Source organism: Protopterus annectens, chromosome 10.part0 (assembly GCF_019279795.1).
Source record: "Protopterus annectens isolate FY-2018-M chromosome 10.part0, PAN1.0, whole genome shotgun sequence".
Taxonomy (NCBI): Eukaryota; Metazoa; Chordata; order Ceratodontiformes; family Protopteridae; genus Protopterus; species Protopterus annectens.
In genome coordinates this window covers 478,667,670-478,686,850 of record NC_056744.1, presented here as the reverse complement: position 1 = coordinate 478,686,850, position 19,181 = coordinate 478,667,670, and the positions used below count along the sequence as shown (strand labels likewise).

Below are 19,181 nucleotides of genomic sequence, written 5' to 3'. Positions count from 1 at the left end.
CCAAAAGTTCACTTACCCAACTTTTATACTGACGAAATAAAAACGCCGACAACCCCATAACACCGATGTCTCGGAACACTGACTTTACACTCCAGGTAAGTAAACCCCTTGGCCACCATGTTAAACTTTGCCCCTTACCCCTGCTGTAGTGCAATCTCGGAATTGGTATATTTAGTTGAGAGGGTGAAGCCCCCCACATGAGTGGGTTTGTTTTGCTTTGGTTTTACTTTTTTTTTCAGGTTGGCCAAGCGGTTACTTACCTGGAGTGGAAAGTCTGTGTTCCAGAACAGTGGTATTATGGGGTTGTCAGCCTTTTCATCTCAGCAATATGAAAGTCGGATAAGTGAAAGTGTGGTCTACTGAAGCAGACCCAGCATCCCACCTTACTGTTGAAACATGCTTTTCTGTACCTGCATAGCTATCTTTAACTATGCACTGAACAAACTGTCAAATGCCTAAATGAAAAGGTAAGCGGTCTAGAGAAGGTTATAGTAGAAATGTGTGTGTATGCTGTCTTTAACTTTACAGCAGTCTATCGTTCAAGGGACAAAGAAAAAAAGACACACAGCTGAATTAAAGTTCAGGGTCCACTCTTTAAAATGTTTGAGGCATGTCAGTTTACCCTGGTAAGTAAAAAAGAAAGTAATCATACTCCCAAGACTGGGAGTTGATCAGCACCTCTTCAATAAGCCTCATATGCATCCACCTGCAGATATGAAAATGGATGAAGACTTTAACCTTAGAGGATGAGGCTTCAGAGGAAAAGGATCCGAGTCCACTATGAGTGGTCGCCTTTACGATGGAGCCAAATTTAAGCCTAGACCAGGGTTTTAGGTCATTTACTGTTTGCTTTTAATATTCCTGTCTGAAATCTCCAGATCAGCTCTTTATAGGACCATTTTACTAAGCTCCGTGTATTGTTCTCACTGAGTTGTGAGTTTGAAATATAGACATCTGCTACACTATCCAAACTGTTGTCTGGTTCCAGGTAAAAACTGCATTGTCTGCAATTCTCCTGACTTATGACTTAGCAATTACAGACACACCTGGCGCATTAAGCTTTTTCAGCATGGAATGCGGCAACTTCACAATCACAATGACACATACTAAGATGAAGTCTAACCTATGCATGCAAGTAGATAAAAAGCTACATTAGAAGGCACCCAAAAAGGTGCATGCAGTTGTTCAACTTACTGAGGATGGGTCACATGTAAATTTTGTGTATTTCTATTTCAGCCTTACCAAGGAAACAAAAGGTCAGCAAACACAAAACTATTAATTAACACAGAAAACGTGTAACACCTTACATCCTGAAGGTTTTTGTTATATGTTGTTGTACTGTAATTCTCCCTCTGTACCCATTTTAATAAATAAATAAAGTCAGCATGAGGGCAAAGACCCTACTCAAAAACACAATTATTAATCACGCATACCTTTGGAAGCCAAATATTGCTACAAGTGATTCAGCCAACCAGCTGAACTAAACTTAAACCTCTAACTGTACCTTACCAATCAGAAATAAACCATGGCTGCCACACTGTAATAAAGCAAGTATTTGGGAAGAACCATTTTTAAGCCTTCCATTCTTTTTTCCAGTGACAGCTGAGGTGCAACTATTATTTTTGTAAGGATGGTCATGTAACAATAATTGTCACAAGTGACACAACCGTGTTGTAAAAGTATCTCTGCTATCACTGTGCACTGCAGCATAGCTTTGTGACAGTATGAGGTATTTGATATCACAGCCTTCGGATGAAAGTTTGTTTTTATTCAATTGTTAACTGATATTTTTATTGTTGTTGTGCTCTTCCCCACCCCCACCCTCATGGAAAGGCTAGAGTACCCTGTGATTAGTTAAGAGATTTACCCAGACATACATAGGATGCAAATACAAACACAGGGATTCACATCCAGATTACAAGGATGAAGTTGGTTAGCATTTTATAATCTTAATTTCCTAAACTACACTATATTATACTATACTATACTATACTGTACTATACTACCAAATATATAATTTTTGTAACAACTTATTGTACAACACGAACAGAACACCAGATGTACAGCAGTAGAAGTGAAAAATAACATTTCAGAGCAGTTCTTAAAGTCCTTTTTCACTGCCTACCTCTTCTTTCCCATTCACATGTATATTTCTGACTCTCCTATCCAGAAAAATAAATAAATAAAATAATAAAAGGCACAGAATCACAATCTCACCTTGAATAAACTTTTGCCATTTCTGGTCAATGTTGTATTTCACACAGTTGTTTCCTGATGGAAAGATTATTGTTTGCTCATCAACATAACAGATATTATTGGTAACCCCTGAGCGGAGCCCAAAAATGTGGTGAGCCTGGGCGGTGATTAGAGCCATTCTTCAGATGCAGTCTTTAAAGATCTGTAACAAACAACACATATGTGAATGTCTGGACTTCATTACACATTAGATAAGCTCCTTGTGAAACATCACTATTTTTTTCTTTAAAATAATTTGATTAAATTAAAGAATCACAGAATCAGTTCAAAGTAATTATATTCTAGCCAGCACAGCCACAACCCAAGTATGTCTGCTGACATAACTGTTATGTTATATATTTTTAAGAAATGCGTTTATTATTTTTTTTTACACAAGATACAAAATGTAGTATCAAATACTTTTAAAAATAACACATAAAAATTTGGATGCCTACATATACGACACTTAGCTTCCATCAACAGCTGATCACTTATGTGTGCTTCTAAAATATCTTTTACCTCTTTATGAAATATACATTTAAAGGATCATACAGAAGTAAATAATGACCATAGCTGATAACAAAGCAGTAGTGCATGGATCGTCATGATTACGCTCCAGTACTGCAAAATATTCAAAGCAGTTAAGTATCTTTGCAGCATGAGACCCAATCTAAACAACTGTTAAGTACCCCTGCTTCAGTTTTTAAGATCAGATAAAGCACTGGGTGGTAAAGCCTCCCTGTACTGGCCAGAAATTAGCAGTGGTAGAATTAAAAACAGATTTATTTCTACCTGCTGTATGAGTCGATAAACTATCCTTAACTTTTCTTAACATAAGACAATATGTTACACTGTCTTTCTGACAGTGCTCATTAAGTGCTTTATGGCTTTGAAAGCCAGCAAAACACTCAGTGTTTTTCTTTTTTCTGTAACCAGTAGTACATGGAGCAGATAAAGCTCTGTGCATTGCAAAGAATGATGATCAGGTTCTTGACATGGATGCCAAGATTCACCTTTCAAGCGTCACTCTAGAGGTGAATTTGTTGGCATCCATGTCTCAAACCCATAATAAACTGGTTATGATCTGTGACCCAATCATAATCTTCTAAAACAATGCAGATTTATTTCTACATTAGTTTCATAGACTTCAGGGGGGAGTATTATCTCCCTTTCATACTAATGAACAGAAGCTGGGGAGTGGTTAAGGCGAGATAAAAAGAAGTTATGTCCTTACCATAACGTTCCATGTGAGTTGTTCATCTCACCTTTTTGTTCTTACACATGAATCGGCCGCTTTTCAAGCTCAGACTCTCAGAGAAGCTCGAGACCTAGTGTATATCCCATGATGCTCTACTGTACATCCCCAGATCTAGTATGCTGCAACCAAGACAGCCTACCAAAACAATAAGACTATAAAGTCTACCTGCTTAGATAACTATAAGAGTACTAGGAAACAAAAAAAGAGTAGGAATGTGTGAAACAGACTGACGACTGAACCAATCCTCCAAGGCAACCATCTCACTCGACTGGAGGGGGAAGGTGGGCAGGAATGTAAGAACAAAAAGGAGAGATGAACAACTCACATGGAACATTATGGTAAGGACATAACTTTTTTATGTGAAGTTGTTCTATCTCGCCGTTTTGTTCTTACATGTGGGTAGCGTCCCAAGCACTCTAATCCTGGGTGGCTCATGGGAGAACATTCCTGAGCACAGTGGAACCAAACGTAGCCCTGTCCCTGGAGGTCCTATCCACTTTGTAATGAGTAATAAACGTGTGAGGTTTTGACCACGTGGCAGCTGCACAGATGGTATCTAAAGGCAAGCGAGCTGCATGAGCCAATGACGTAGAAACAGCTCGTGTAGAATGGGCTTTGATGTTAGTTTCTAATGGTTGATTGGTGGAAGCATAAATGAATCTTATGCCATCAGAGAGCCACTTGGACAGTGTGGTTTTTGACACTGCGAAACCTTTCTTATTCTCTGCATAAGAAACGAAGAGTTGATCCGCTTGTCTGAAATCCTTCGTTCTATCTAGATAGAACCTCAGTTGTCTATGTGCATCAAGCTTGTGTAACATATATTCCAGTTTGTTGGTATGGTGTTTGAAGAAGGTTGGGAGCTCAATGGACAGATTTAAGTTATTTTCTGAAGAGATCTTGGGAAGAAAGGTAGGATTAGTCCTGAGGGATACCCTATCAGGGTGAAAAATCAAGTATGGGGGTTTGGCGGACAAGGCTTGAAGTTCGGAGACCCTACATGCAGATGTAATGGCTACCAGGAATAAAGTTTTCTAAGATAAAAACTTTAAATGGCAAGATGAAGCAGGTTCAAAGGGTGCGAGCATCAGTTGGGATAAAACTAGATTCAAATTCCAGGGGTAGACAGGATGCCTAATAGGTGGCCTGAGATGGTGGGTTCCTTTTAAGAATGCTTTACATAGTCTATGCGACATGATGTTGGAGCCTTTAAAGCCTACATGGAAGTTTGAGATAGCAGCCAATTGAACTCTAATGGTGGCAGCTGCCGTGCCATCATGGAACAAGGAAGACAAGAACTCTAATATGGTATGGACAGGTGCTACATAAGGGTCAATGTTGTGTTGAGAAGTCCAGTGAACAAATCGTTTCCATTTGCTAGTATATAGTTTCCTGGTGGATAGTTTATGAGAGGAAACTATAATGTGTTGGACCGCAGCAGACAAATCTTGTGACCTGGCTAATGTGGGAATCGGAGCAGCCAAGCTGTCAGTTTTAGGGAAGTGAGGGAGGGATGGAGAACTCCTGACAAATGAGTCAGAAGATCCGGCACTGGGTCCAGGATCCATGGTTCTTCCAGTTGATACTTCCACAGGAAGGGAAACCAAATCTGTGGAGGCCAAGACGGGCCTATCAAGATCACAGTCCTTCCCAGACTTTTGGCTTTTTGCATGAATTTGGGAATTAGAGGTATTGGTGGAAAGGCATATAGGAGGCCCGGGGGCCAGTCGTGTACGAGCATGTCCCTGGGTTCATTCCCCGGTGGGGGATAAAGGGCAAAGTAGCTGCTGCATTTGGCATTCATCGGAGATGCAAACAGGTCACAGCAAGGCTGGCCCCATCTGTGGAAAATGTTTTCCGCCACCTGTTGTTTGAGAGACCATTCGTGGGGCAACAGCATGGCTCTGCTTAGTTTGTCCGCTATCACGTTGGATGACCCCGGGATGTGCATTGCTATCAGAAAGCATCTGGTGGATACAGCCCATTGCCAAATTCGTAGGGCCTCCCGACATAAAGGGTACGATCGGGTTCCCCCTTGTTTGTTGATGTACCAGACAACCGACATGTTGTCCGTCTGGATAGCAATTGTGCCTGGAGGAAGAGAGTCATGAAAGTGTTGCAATGCTAGGAACACCACTCTCAGCTCTAGGACATTTATATGCAAGTGTGTTTCCATGATTGACCAAGTGCCTTGGACTGTCTTTCCCTGAAATAGCCCCCCCACCCTGTCAGGAAAGCATCCGTGGTCACTGTGGCTGTGGGTTGGGGAAGAATGAAGGGACGTCCGATTATCACTTGGTCGCTGTTCAACCACCAACTGAGATCCTTCTTGCAAGGATTGGTTAACCGGATCTCGTGAGACATGGGCAGTTGTTAGTAAGACCATTGCGTGAAGAGTAACCACTGGAGTATTCGCATGTGCATGCGGCCTAACGGAACTGCTATCAATGTGGCTGCCATAGTTCCTAAGAGCTGTAGTATCTGGGACGCTGGAGCTATGTCGTAGGCTAAGAGACTGGATAATTGATTTCTTAGAGTTACGATTCGTGATTGGGGCAACCTGATTCTTGCGTTGATGGTGTCCAGTTCAGCCCCTATAAATGTAATATGCTGTGAGGGCGATAACGCAGATTTTTCGAAGTTTAGGGTTATGCCCAACTGGGAACAAAGATCTATGGTGTAGTCTCTTGTTTGGATTAGTTGATGCCTGGAGGTGGCAGTGAGGAGCCAGTCATCCAGATATGGAAACACTCGGAATCCCAACTGTCTCAGGTGAGCCGTGACCACTGCCATACATTTGGTGAACACCCTGGGGGGCTGTGGTGAGGCCAAATGGCAGGGCTCTGAATTGGTAATGACTGGCTCCCAGCCAGAAACGCAAGTGATCTCTGGATGATCTGTCCCTTTTGATGTGGTAGTAAGCATCATTGAGATTTATAGAGCACATCCAATCGCCCGTTGATAAGAATGGGAGAATCGACTGCAGCGTGACCATCCGGAACTTTTCCTTCTTGATGAAGGTGTTGAGCTTGCTAAGGTCTAGTATGGGCCTCCAGTCCCCTGTTTTCTTTGGAACTAAAAAGAACCTTGAGTAAGTTCCGGATCCTATTTGGTCTGCCGGGACTGGCTGGATGACTCTTGTCTAGCAGGTTTTGGATTTCTACAGCTGCTAGTTTTCTCAGACTGGGTGGAATGTCTGGAATCTTTGTACATATGGGTGGGGGTTTTGTAAAGGGAATGTAATAACCTCTGGCAATGACGCTTTTTACCCAAGAATCCATTGTAATGTTTAGCCAGGTGTTTGGGTATAAAGCCAAGCGACCCCCGACTGCCACCAGAGTAGGACAGCCGGGCTTCCTTTCAGGAACACTGATAGGGCTTACCAGAGAAGTGATCCCTGTCGCCCTGGCTTTGTGGACCGCCTCTGCTGTTTGGACGGCGTCTTCCATTTTTGCCCCCTCCTCTGCCTCTAGAGGGGGTACCAGTAGGTGTGTTTTGGAAGGCTCCTTGAGGTTTTCGGAACCACATTTTCCCACTTCGCTGCCCTTTGGGGTACGGTCTAGTTGGAGTGGAAAAATGGACTCCTACAGCAGACAGAATCTTCCCTTCTTGTTCACACCTAGTAAGTGTCTCCTTAACTTTGGGTCCAAACAAGGTGGACCCGTTGAATGGGGTGTTGACAAAGGAAGACTTAAAGGCCTCCACAAAGGAGCAAAGGCGCATCCAGGACTGTCTCCAAAGAGCTATCGCTGAGCCCGCCACCCTACTTGATCCATCGGCAGCATACGAAATGAGTCGCATGGATGAGTTTACTACTGAATTAAGGGTGTTGAGTTGTGCAGTCACCTTTTCAGAGACTGCATCACCTGTGTTACCCTGGAGATTATCTCCCAGCTCCTTTAGGAGATCTCATTGAAGGCGGGTAAAATGTGTCAGGTACAGGTAGTTGAGCGACCTCATGGAAAATGCCGCAGAACTAAATATGCATTTCCCATATCTGTCCATTGTCCTAGAATCCCTATTAGGAGGATGAACAGCAGAAGAGGTTTCCGACATCTCTTTCTTGGTGGCCGCCGCCACCACCATGGCATCAACTGGGACTCCCTTTGTAAGAAAGGACTTGTCAGTGGGGGAAGTAATAAATTTGTTGGGCCTCCGAGGGACCGGTTCCACTGAGTCAGGGGACTCCCACGCCCTACAAGAAACCAGCTCCATCAGTTCATTGAAGGGCAGGGTAACCCAGGAGGTGGATGGTTGAGATCCAAAGGCCTTCAGGAGAACCGACTCATCCTCAGAAGGGGCAAGGGACTGCCAATCACCCCTCTGCCTTAAGATTTCCAATATGTCTGTGAATGAGACATCCTCTGAGGGGGATCGTGTGGACCCTTCTGATTCCTCCAAGTCAGTATCAGATGTCAGGGATTCCTGTGGGGAATCCAAGTGCCTTCTTTTGCACAATCTCTTCCTAGGTACTTCGTCGGTGGGGGCATCCAGTGAAGTCCCTAGAGAGGAGGGGTCACCCAATGTGGATACCTGAGGCCCTGGATCTCGACGCTTTGTGGGGATCTGCGGGGAAGAGGTAGAATGAGGCCCTTTAGGGGGAGGGGAGGACAGATCCGAGGAGGTAGTGGTCTTGGCAGCCATGACTTTCCTCATAGCATCGAAGGCACCAGAATCCCGGTCCGAGAAGTCAGTCGGCTCCGAAGAGACTGGCCGCTCCTCCTGGGCAGAGATTCTCCACTCCAATCCAGAGGACGGAGCCGAGGCCACCTGCGCTGAAGCCCCAAGTGGAAGAGTCAGCACCGAAGTATCGGTTCAACTCTCCACCCTGGAGCCAGCGAGGGACTGTTGGCTCTGAGATTCCCCGGTCGGGACCGAGGAGATCAAGGTCGATGGGGCAGAGGGAGGAGGATCAAACCTCGGCTCCAAGGGTTCTACCAATATCGGTTCCGTCTGCCCCAGCTCCGAAAGCTCGACTGGCTTTGGAGGAGGAGGTGGAGAAGCCATGGTAGGGATTTCAGGCTTCGAAGCTGAATGGCTCGAAGCAGATAGCATTTTGGCTAGGGCCGGGTTCTCTAAAAGCCTCTTAACCACTTGGTCCAGATCCACATCGGAAAGCCTCAAAGAATGTGTCGAAGGATGGGTCGAAGGGGCCGAAGATGGAACTGATTGAAGGATTGGAGACTGAGGAGCCTCCAATATCGGTTCCACAACTGGGCCCTGAGGTAAGGACTCGACACACGGCTCCAAGGACTGTGGAGCCGATGCACGGACCATACCTGAGGAACTCGGAGCCGAAGACTTGGGCTCCGAGGATCTTTTGGAAGACTTCGACCCCTTTCGAAGCCTTGGAAGAGGTATCAGCCTTATCTAAGGAAGCCTATCTACCAGTTTCCTTTGCCTTTCTAGGAGAACCCTGGCGCTAAAGGAATGGCAGATAGAGCACACCTCTTGAAGGTGTACAGAGCCCAAACAGTACATGCAGGTGGAGTGGTTGTCTGTAACAGACATTTTTTGACCGCAATCACACCTTCTAAATCCAGATTTCTGCTTTTCTGACATCATTTAAATCGAACTAAGTCACACAATAAATTCTATACGTAAATATGTATATAACTAAACAGTACTAAACCATACTGGATATATGTATCTAATAAACTATTTGCTAAACTGTTTACTAAACTAGCACACTATATATGATATATATATATATATAAGAAACATAACACACAACAGACACAGCAGCTGACAGAGCCCTGTCACGCCCAAACAGAAAGGCCTAAGCCCTGAAAAGGAACTATTTAAAAGTCCTAGTAATTAAACAAGAGTAAAATCTTAACACTATCCTATTGTCACACAAGTATATATATAATTCTGACAAAATTAGTTGAAATACTAATAATAATAGAAAAAATTTTTAGTCACTGGCCAGAGCTAATTCCAACGAGCTGGTCATCCGTTGCAGCGGCAAACAAGATCTGGGGATGTACAGTAGAGCATCATGGGATATACACTAGGTCTCGAGCTTCTCTGAGAGTCTGAGCTTGAAAAGCGGCCAATTCGGAGCCGAGGGATTGGCTTCGACCCACGTGTAAGAACAAAACGGCAAGATAGAACAACTTCACATCAACCCCCTTATAAAGGATAACGCAAAAATCTGAACAGACAAATTAGAAAACTCCTGAATTATGTTTAATTTCTCATACTAATTTATTTGTTTTATTTGGGTATCATTATACTTTTTTAAATGTCACTATCATAGGGCTACTTTGTATGCCGCAGCGGAAGTACCATGATACCACTCAACAGAAGGATTTCTTAAAGTGGTACAGTACATTTTATACAAATAAACAGAGGTAAATAATTGCCCAGAATCAAAAGTTTGCAGGAAAAGGTAGGATTAAAGAAAGAAAATGTGCAAGAGAATAACAAAACATTACGAATACTGTTCACTCCACCTTGCTGCCTCAACATTGTAGTATAACCTCGGGTATGATTCCAGAAAATAGGTGTAATAATGTAGTACAATGAAGAATCATTAAGCTTAAAGACATAGTAAAAAAAAAAAAAAAACAAGTTGGTTACTACATCACAGGTGCTGTCATATGTACTTGCTTATATAAATCCCTCACACTAACTTGCATATATAGCATATAGCATATAGCATATAGCATTCACAAGCTCACAGAAATAACGATTACTATCACAAATGCTAAAAAAAAAAAAAAACAAAATCTATGTTGTTTGTAGTAAAAAAAAAGAAAAAAAAATTCAGCATCCAGTCATAGATCAAAAAAGCAGTTTGTTATGAGGTCCTGAAATGAATTTCAAGAAAGTCACCTCTCAGGCTTCATATTCAAGGTGAATTTCCTGTAATCTATTTCACAAACACACACGTGACATGGTCAGAATACTCAATCCCCAGGATTAAATAAACTATGTGTAGGCACCCTGTAGAGCCTACACGGAATGTATCCATGTACACGGCCATGGTTCACCCTCAGCAGCACTCCATGCATATTAATGACGGCGCGCTGCTGAGGGAGAGCAAAGGAACAGGGATAATGAATCAGTATAGGGAGATGTGTAGAGTTTACCCATGGTTGTGGATGCCTGGTCAGATGTTATGTATAAGGTAAGGCTCCGTGTAATGCACCCCTCCACTGTTGAAATGCTGTGAAGTGTTTTAAATGTGTAATATATAAGTTATATAATTTTATGTTTTTTTTTATTTTTCTGCATGTTTGCCCGGCCAGGAGCACAGCAATGCCAAGCCGTGCTCATATATCGACAGCTGATATCTGCTACACATGTAAAAATCAAAACAGCATGTATCAGTTATCAGACTTAATTATTTTATTTTTCCATTATAATTTTTTTTTGTAATTGCCAATTGTGCAGCACGGAGAGCCGCAAAACCAAGTACCACTTATACACACATAGCCAAAACCTGCCAGGCATCTAAAAACTGAGAATCCGGATGTAATTAATTATTTATTTATAGATATGTTTGTGTAGAGTGGCACGGTGCTCAGCAATGCTAATAGGTAGCCTAGTAGTATATGTCAAGATATACTAGTTTTCATAATATCCAAGTAGCTAAATGGGTAGAGTTATGGCCTTATGATGTAGTAGGTCCTGGGTTCAAGTCTATAGCAGGCAGAACATCTTTGTAAATTAATGTACAATTTTTGTTTAATGTAATAACCAAATTGTGAAATATGGTATTGCTGCACACTGCTAAGCTTTGATCAACCATCCTAAGCACTGCATAAACATACTAATGGCTACAAATGTTTGCATGGTGCTAAGCTTCGCTAAAACCACTGTTGTGCGAGTTTTTACGCTGCTCAGATCTGCTTAGCTGGTTTGCACACTGCTAAGTGACGCAGCACTTTTCTGAATGTTGCTCAATGACATGTAAGGGCAGGAAAACAGCCTATATTAAGTGCAGTTGGTGAGAATTCTGCACCATTCGTTGGAATTCAATTGACTGTTGATATGGCAGGTGGTGCAGGTGAAGGTGCGCACTATCACGTGCAGAAGTGAGGCATTCAGGAGTCCAGGGTCATGGTTAGGTTCCTAGTAAAAAAACATGTACCTAGGCTGCTGCAGGGCAATTTCCAGGGCTCACAGTGTAAGGTGGAGGCCTGGGATCAGTTGGCCAGGAAACTCACCAGTGTTACTGGTACCCCCCATACAGGTGAGCAGTGTCATCACCATTATGATGACCTGGAGAGGAAAAAGAGGGGAACCTTGGACACTTGGGTCCAGGAAGCCAGAGCAGGGAATGTGACATAAATATGCAACTAATTTTCCCTCTGTTTTACCAATATGCAAGCTGAATGTCTACAAAACTGGTATGCATAATGGTGTGTTTCTCTCCTAACAGCTACAGCTGAGAGGGCTCGCAATGTCGAGTCCCATGCTGGGCACCTGGCCAGTGAGTGTGATACAGATGTATTATGTAAACTGTAGTGCAATAAGCAAGAAAGAGTAAAGCATTTCAGAACCACAGATCACCTGCTGCTGGGAATCTTGTTTAAAAGGCAAGCAGCTGGCTATGGAGAACCATTCTGTATGAGACTTTCTTCACACAGAGCATGCTGCTGTGACAACTATACTATCACCAAATATCAACAGAGGAGTACTGCACTTCATTAGGTATGTAAATGTTTTTGTGTACAACAGGTTGAAGATGGGTGAATAGACTTACAGGGAATAGTGATTACAGCATTAAGTCTGTCTTAGACCTGTGATAATGACATGTTAGTGACCTCCTGCTGTCTTACACCTACACAGAATGTACAAAACATCAAGGGTGCATTGTGTTTTGTCACAACTGGTCTCATTGGACTATCCCTTTATAGTGATTGTAATAGCACACTGCTATTCGTGTGGCATTATTTGTATGACATATCAAAGGGATGCCCATAGGGGACACACCACAGCAGACCCCAGTGTTGTGTGTATGATAATACAGCACTAACTGTCATAGTACACATGGGAATACCTGACTATTGCTACTATCTCAGTTGTATCCACACACTTTGTTTGCACACTGTGGAATATGACATCTGTGAGCAAGCAGTAGTTAGTGCCATCATTTTGGCCTTGCTGTGTCTGTACTTAGTGTATGTCCACATATGTGATCCTGTTATGTGTTCTCCTTTTGTTGTCTTTCTGGAATTATGTACTGTAGATGCCATGCACCCTTCTCTGTTGTGGATAATTAAATTATACTGCATGCACTAAGGCAACATCATCACATCCTACTATCCAGGGGAGACAAAGCAGGGAACAGTGGGATGCATTGTGGGTAGACCTTGTCTGTGATGTGAATGGCATGGGCCAGCAAGGCAGGACATATGAGCAGGTTCAACACTGGGCAACTGACATGATAGAATGCTGTATGACAAAGGGCCGCAGATTTAGCCAGGGACTGTGCTGTCACCAGTGGACAGCCTGCAGTAAAACAACTACTCTCGGCCACTGAGGAATTCCTGGCATACCTAGGCACAGACAACAGCTCCCATGCATCCATCACACCATACATCGTAGAGGTGGGTGCCACAGTTTCCACAGCTGAGGAGCATGCAGGTAAGCTTACTGTGATCAGAATTATAATACTGTAGCAGTCAGTGTGCCAGGCTGTAGATACTTATGTGTGACTGTCAGGTCTTTGCTCTTTGCGGGGGGTTTAACCTCAGCTATACACTCATACTCAGATTGTGACCAATACAACAAGTAACACAGTAGCTACTGTAAATGTGAGCTATATGGACATATTACCTTATTGTGCTGCAACATGAGATGGTACTGACATTACCCCACCCTCAACTTTTCACAGGTCCATTAGATATTTCCCAAAGCCATGGTCCTGCTCCCAGTAAGCATGGCACTTGTTTTGTTAAGGAACAATTATATTCTAGTACAGCTAAGGAATAGAATAATGCCCTAGGTAAACATAAATATGTGTGTAAACAGAGATGGATGTTTTTAAATTCTAGTCTGGAACAGGTACTGAGGGTTTCTACATGGGGTAGTCACAGGAGTGTGGTTCAACAAACAGATACACTTTGGCAGTTACAGTTAAGAGCAGATAAGGCACGGTTTAAATGAGGCAAGAAATCTAAAATGCTTTTTAAAATACAACAGGTTGTGGGTAAATACATTAGGCAGTGAAATGTGTATTTCCATATGTTAGTTAAGAGAGTTGTACTGGGTTTTTATGTGTTGTTTTTTCAAGTGTAGTGTCATACTGATGAACTAAAAGGTAAATATTACTGGTCATGTTTTACTTGATTTACTTCAAGTGATTTTATAAAGGTCCTGAGTTGAATTTGTATTTTGTTCCAAGGAAGTGTTTTGTGGACGAAAGCAGAAAAGAAAGTTGTTTGACCACTAATCCAGTTGTGGGTCTTTGTTGCTATGAGTCTTGGAGGCTTTTAATACACAACAGTACAGGTATTAATGTACTGTTTTTTCTTTCTTATTGCAGGTGACCATGGGGGTTGGTGTCTGCCCCCTACACAACCTAATGTCAGTGTCTCTTCAGACTCTGATGATGATGGTGGCCACAGTGAGGCACAGGTTTGGGTGTCGGGGGCTGAATCTGCCCCAGCGGTAGACATCCCTCTTCTGCCCTCATTGGTGCTGCACACAGTCTGTATGCCCACACATACCCCATCCCCCAAGACCACAGATATTGGACAGTCAGAGGGTGGGGATATTGAACAGGAAAGTGTGGCAACTATGTCTCCACTGATTGTAGATACTGGCCATAGCCAGAGACCTGGCGAGGTCACACACAGGTGGATTGACAGGGGTGCTTGTAGGAGACTTGCTGTTCACCCACCACCTGTTGCAAGTGTCACATCATGGGTTACTCGGCGCATGTTTTGGGACATTATGGAGGCACAGGCATGTTCTGAACGGAACACCAGACATATGCTTAAGGTTATGGATGCAGCACAGTCCAACATCAGTGACTGGCTCCACTGCATTGGGGACACCTTGGATCTGTTCACTGATGCAGTGGACAGACAGTGGGCTGAGGCAGTGTCTGTACTGGACTGCACCATTGTCTGTGCTGGAATATGCGGTTGGAGTTGAGCGTCGGACCCCTGGACGTAGGTCAGCAACCCCATCTGCTGAGAGTTCACGTGGCCATGCACACTCATGCTCCCATAGTGGCAGTACATCCAGTGCTACAGATGGGAGTGTGCTGTCCATACCACAACATGGCAGGCCATGGGCTTATGGTCCTGGATGGTCCTGTGTGGGACATGGTCCCAGCAGACAGCAGTCACCGTCAGTTACTAGCACCACTTCTGACCTTGGGAATGAAGATGCCAGTTCACCTCCTGGCAGATCCAGTTCCCATCTTCAGGGCCAGAGACAGTGAACTGCCAGCTCTACCATGTACGGTCAAAAGCTGCCCAACATACACACGTGTACATACAGCCAACTGTGTGTGAGTGTTTGCATGTACACTGAGCTTGACTGTGTACATGCACACACTCACACACCACTGTCAAATACAGGTCACCTACAGACACACATGGCACCTCTCCATGGTCCATCTTACAAGCTCCCCTCCTGACTCACACACATGCTATCTACCATTTGGGCAAGCTTAGGCCTCTTGCACCCCCACACAACACTCTGTACAAGTGATGATACCTGTGCCACATCCCTGTCATCCTAGCCATCAAAGCAGGGAAATGAAGCTATGTGTCTGATGCACAGAGTGACTATATTAGTTAACATGTACTCGTGTAATGCAGTGTTGGTTCACCATGCCACTTGTAGTGGTTACCGACAGATACTGTTTGCTGGCATTTGTCATGAGTACACCACATACATTTGTGTACCTTATGTTGTATGATGTTGTATTGGCTGTACAGCATAGTAGATGGATGATTCACTGTAAGGACATTAACCTAGTATGTGACATTAGTACTACATGCTTGTGGGAGAGATTTGTCTAACAGACAGAAATACACCCTTGGAACAGAACCCTGCCTAATGGCACACAGAGCACCTCAGTGCACCTCAGCATATTACATGTCTGATTGGCTGGGTGACCATAATCTCAACACAGGGAGTCTGCCTGTGTCCCTCTTGGACTGGGGCAATATGTGCTGATCCTGTAACTAAGGGTATGATGATGTCTATGATTGTGAGGGTTGTATGGCCATTATTCTAGATCAGTTCAAGCATCCTATGGTACCATATCATGATGTACAATGTTTTAACAGGCTCACACACAAACATGGCCATGTTAAGGTTAGCACCACTTCCAATCACTGCACACAGGATACGCAAAGGCACACACATATTGCAAGTTGGCTGTATGTAGATGTGAACACTTACCTATGTAATGGTACATACTACAGATCACACTATGTGTTGCATGCAACACACCTCATGTCTGCTAATAATATCAGTTTAGGATGGATTATGCTTGATGGCATAAGCAGGTCTTGTTATGGTCAATCCTTTGGGGTGGCCACATTACCCACTACAAATAAAATACTGCAAAACCCTATTTATGTCTAGGGTTACCAAGGTTATGCCATATGGATATATAAACACAAACCAAGTGGGCTGAAGTGAGATTAAAACCCTTACCTATCTAGTATTATACATTATAGATCACAGTACGTATCGCATGTGCCATGGCATACGCCTGATTCTACACTGTCAGCTAGTAGTCTTAAGGTAGCTGACATCATCAGCCCTTGAAGAAGAAGACGGTTTGGAAGCCAACAGCAAGTTACAGGCCCAGAAAGTGCATAACCATTGCAACTGGATAGCCCATGAGGGCATGTCCGTTGTTTTGCAGGGTAACACACACACACACACGCACCAAGTGGGCTGGAGTGAGATTAGAATCCCTACCTATCTAGTCATGCACTGTAGATCACAGTACTTATCGCATGCACCACAGATTAAGTCTGTTGTATGTGTGATTGCAGACACAGTACTTGTGCATTACACAAACTAGGTTTGTGTTGAATAGCATATGTGGCCTGCAGAGTGACACTGCTTCATACTGTTATCTTCATCTAGTATCCTAGCAGTGAGATAACTGTTTTTATCCTAGCTATGTGTGTAAAGTTAACAGTATGGCCATATGTGGCTGCTTGCAGTTACATAGGTGAACCTGTGGGCAGGAACAATGTGCCCTGTCCATACGTGCATTGACAACATTATACATTACACCACCTGCTCACCTGTGTCTATCTACGTGATGACATCCAGCAGGCACAGGGGTCTGTATGTAAGTGGATTATGTACTGTTGCGCCCTTAGTTTGGATCCTTTCAGCAACAGTATGGCTGTGTGATAGTTCAGATTTACTCACCATTATTAGGGTATGTCAGACAATACAGACATCCACACATATATTTCTGTATATAACAGGGATGTATATATAAATGTAGCTGTGCATGTGTATGCTATGTATATGTGTTATGTAGCTATATGGAAGAAGTGTATGTATCATTTTAATATATATAGCTCTCTCTCTCTATATATATATATATATATATATATATATATATATATATATCAGTATATATCTATTTGACACTACATAGTGATAGATATAATATGCATGCCAGAGAAAGATAGTGACAGATGGATATCTATACGTATATGTCTGTATGTATAGACATTTATACACAAGTCATTTTGATGAAGGAGCAACAGAATTGCGCTCATTTTTAACTAAGTGTCTGGGCATGCCCAGTGGGACTATCAGTACTGATAAAGTGACTCCAGGTCACACATACCTGTACTCCTGTCTGGAATTTTGTATGTTACAGACATTAACATCCACCCCTGTTTCTGCAGTACTGCACTTTATTTCCACTCAGAATATCCACAGCATTCCCCAGCTGTGTGCTGTACTTAATATGTGACAAAGGTTGGTAATGTTACACCACCAACAGACTTACAGTCTGCATACCTCTCAACTGTCCTGATATTCACAGAGTGTCCAGAGTTTTGCCTCATATGTTTGGTCTGTTCCTCATATATTTGTGGTCTTCTGGTGAATTATTGACTATTGACATCACTACATTATACTAAATACAGACAAACATTTGTGTTTCAGATGTTATATCCTTCAGAAAATATGTAATAATGCAACACCTTTAATTCCAGCAACTTTCTAGGAGTATGGGAACAGTATTTAAAATCTGTCCCTATGTTTGGGCCTTTGTCTCCCCAGTCTTTCTAGCTTTGTTCGGATTTCTTGCACTAAGAGGTTGAGAGGTATGACAGTCTGTGAAAACACCAACATAGTACTACCTCACATGCAAAAGATGTGAGTAATTCCAGAGTAGAAGCATCAACACTATCACCCATGCTATCTTCTCTAGTCCACCGAGCCACACAGGTTGCCAGACAGAGAGGAGTTATTCATCACAGAATCAACAGCATAAATATGCACATTGTTATCCTACATGAAGAGAGACATACAATGTGTGAGTGATACCTATGTTACAGCCCTGAGATTGCCTAGTCCACTGATATACCATAGCTGATTTTCTGTTAAAGCAGTTATATGGGTACTGCTGTGTTGGGGGTGGGGGAACAACGTCACATAATCAACATGGATAGACAGAGTCAATATATCATGTGTGGCCACTGATTAACATCTCCTTTGCCTGATATCATGAATATTCCAACCACGAGGCCTAGTGAATATTAAGAAACATATACTACTGGACTGGGTATCTCTAGTCCCATGTGGATGTTACATCTGTCCAAATAGCCCACTATATTTCCTTGCATAATAGCAGCAGATCCATACATATGATACCATATTATAGTAATCCTTATAATTAGTGTGTAGGTTACAGACTTACCTTGCAAATGCAGCAGTTGACAGACCTGTAGTTCAGGGTTGATTCTGTGTGATGCAAGCAGTACACAGACAATACATGGATAGGTACAGATTCCGTGGGTTGCCTGGCATCAGCTATTTTAATATATGTATGTGAGTAGGAGTAAGGTGTCAGTCCTTAGGGCCCTAGGTTGTCAGTGAATGTGCTATGTGTTGTCTCTTAGCCAATGCCAAGGTGTACTGGACATGCCTACATCTGCCTACAAGGACATCATCAGGGGGCTTCTCCTCCGAGTCCTCCTAAGTGTGGCTGTGGTGACCTAGGCACTGGTGAGAGGCTGTGTATCCCTTCCCTATGCTGATCCTACTGCAGCTGTTTCCAGAGGATCATGTTGTGTAGCATGGCACATATTGTGAACATATTTGCACCTGTGGCTGGACAGTACTGCAGGGCTCCACCAGATATATCAAGGCATGAGAACAGTGACTTCAGCAGTCCAAACACACACTATATGATGTCTCTAGTTTGTGCGTGTGCCTCATTATGGTTTTCTTAAGTGAGTGTGTGTGTGTGTGTGTGTGTGTGTGTGTGTGTGTGTGTGTGTGTGTGTGTGTGTGTGTGTGTGTGTGTGTGCGCATTTCTGATGGGTGCCATCATCCATGGTTCCAGTGCGTAGCCAGCATCTCCCAGTAAATAGCCATGTGGGATGTCCCCCCTTGCAAACATCTGGTTCAGATATGATGAGTGCCAGATATGGGAGTGATGATAACTGCCAGAGCTGCCGGCACACACATTCAAGATAATGTCCTGGGCATTGCACACAACCTG

General features: G+C 43.2%; 1 protein-coding gene across 1 annotated transcript in view; it reads right to left on the bottom strand.

Annotated features, from left to right (window-relative positions):
* Positions 1-19,181, bottom strand: part of CFAP57 (cilia and flagella associated protein 57) — a 1,240,893-nt gene that overhangs the window by 1,196,668 nt on the left and 25,044 nt on the right. The window contains exon 2 of the mRNA XM_044085374.1: positions 2,218-2,398. Coding sequence (XP_043941309.1) covers positions 2,218-2,374 — 157 coding nt within the window. The 5' untranslated portion in view covers positions 2,375-2,398. The remainder of the gene's footprint in view (positions 1-2,217; positions 2,399-19,181) is intronic.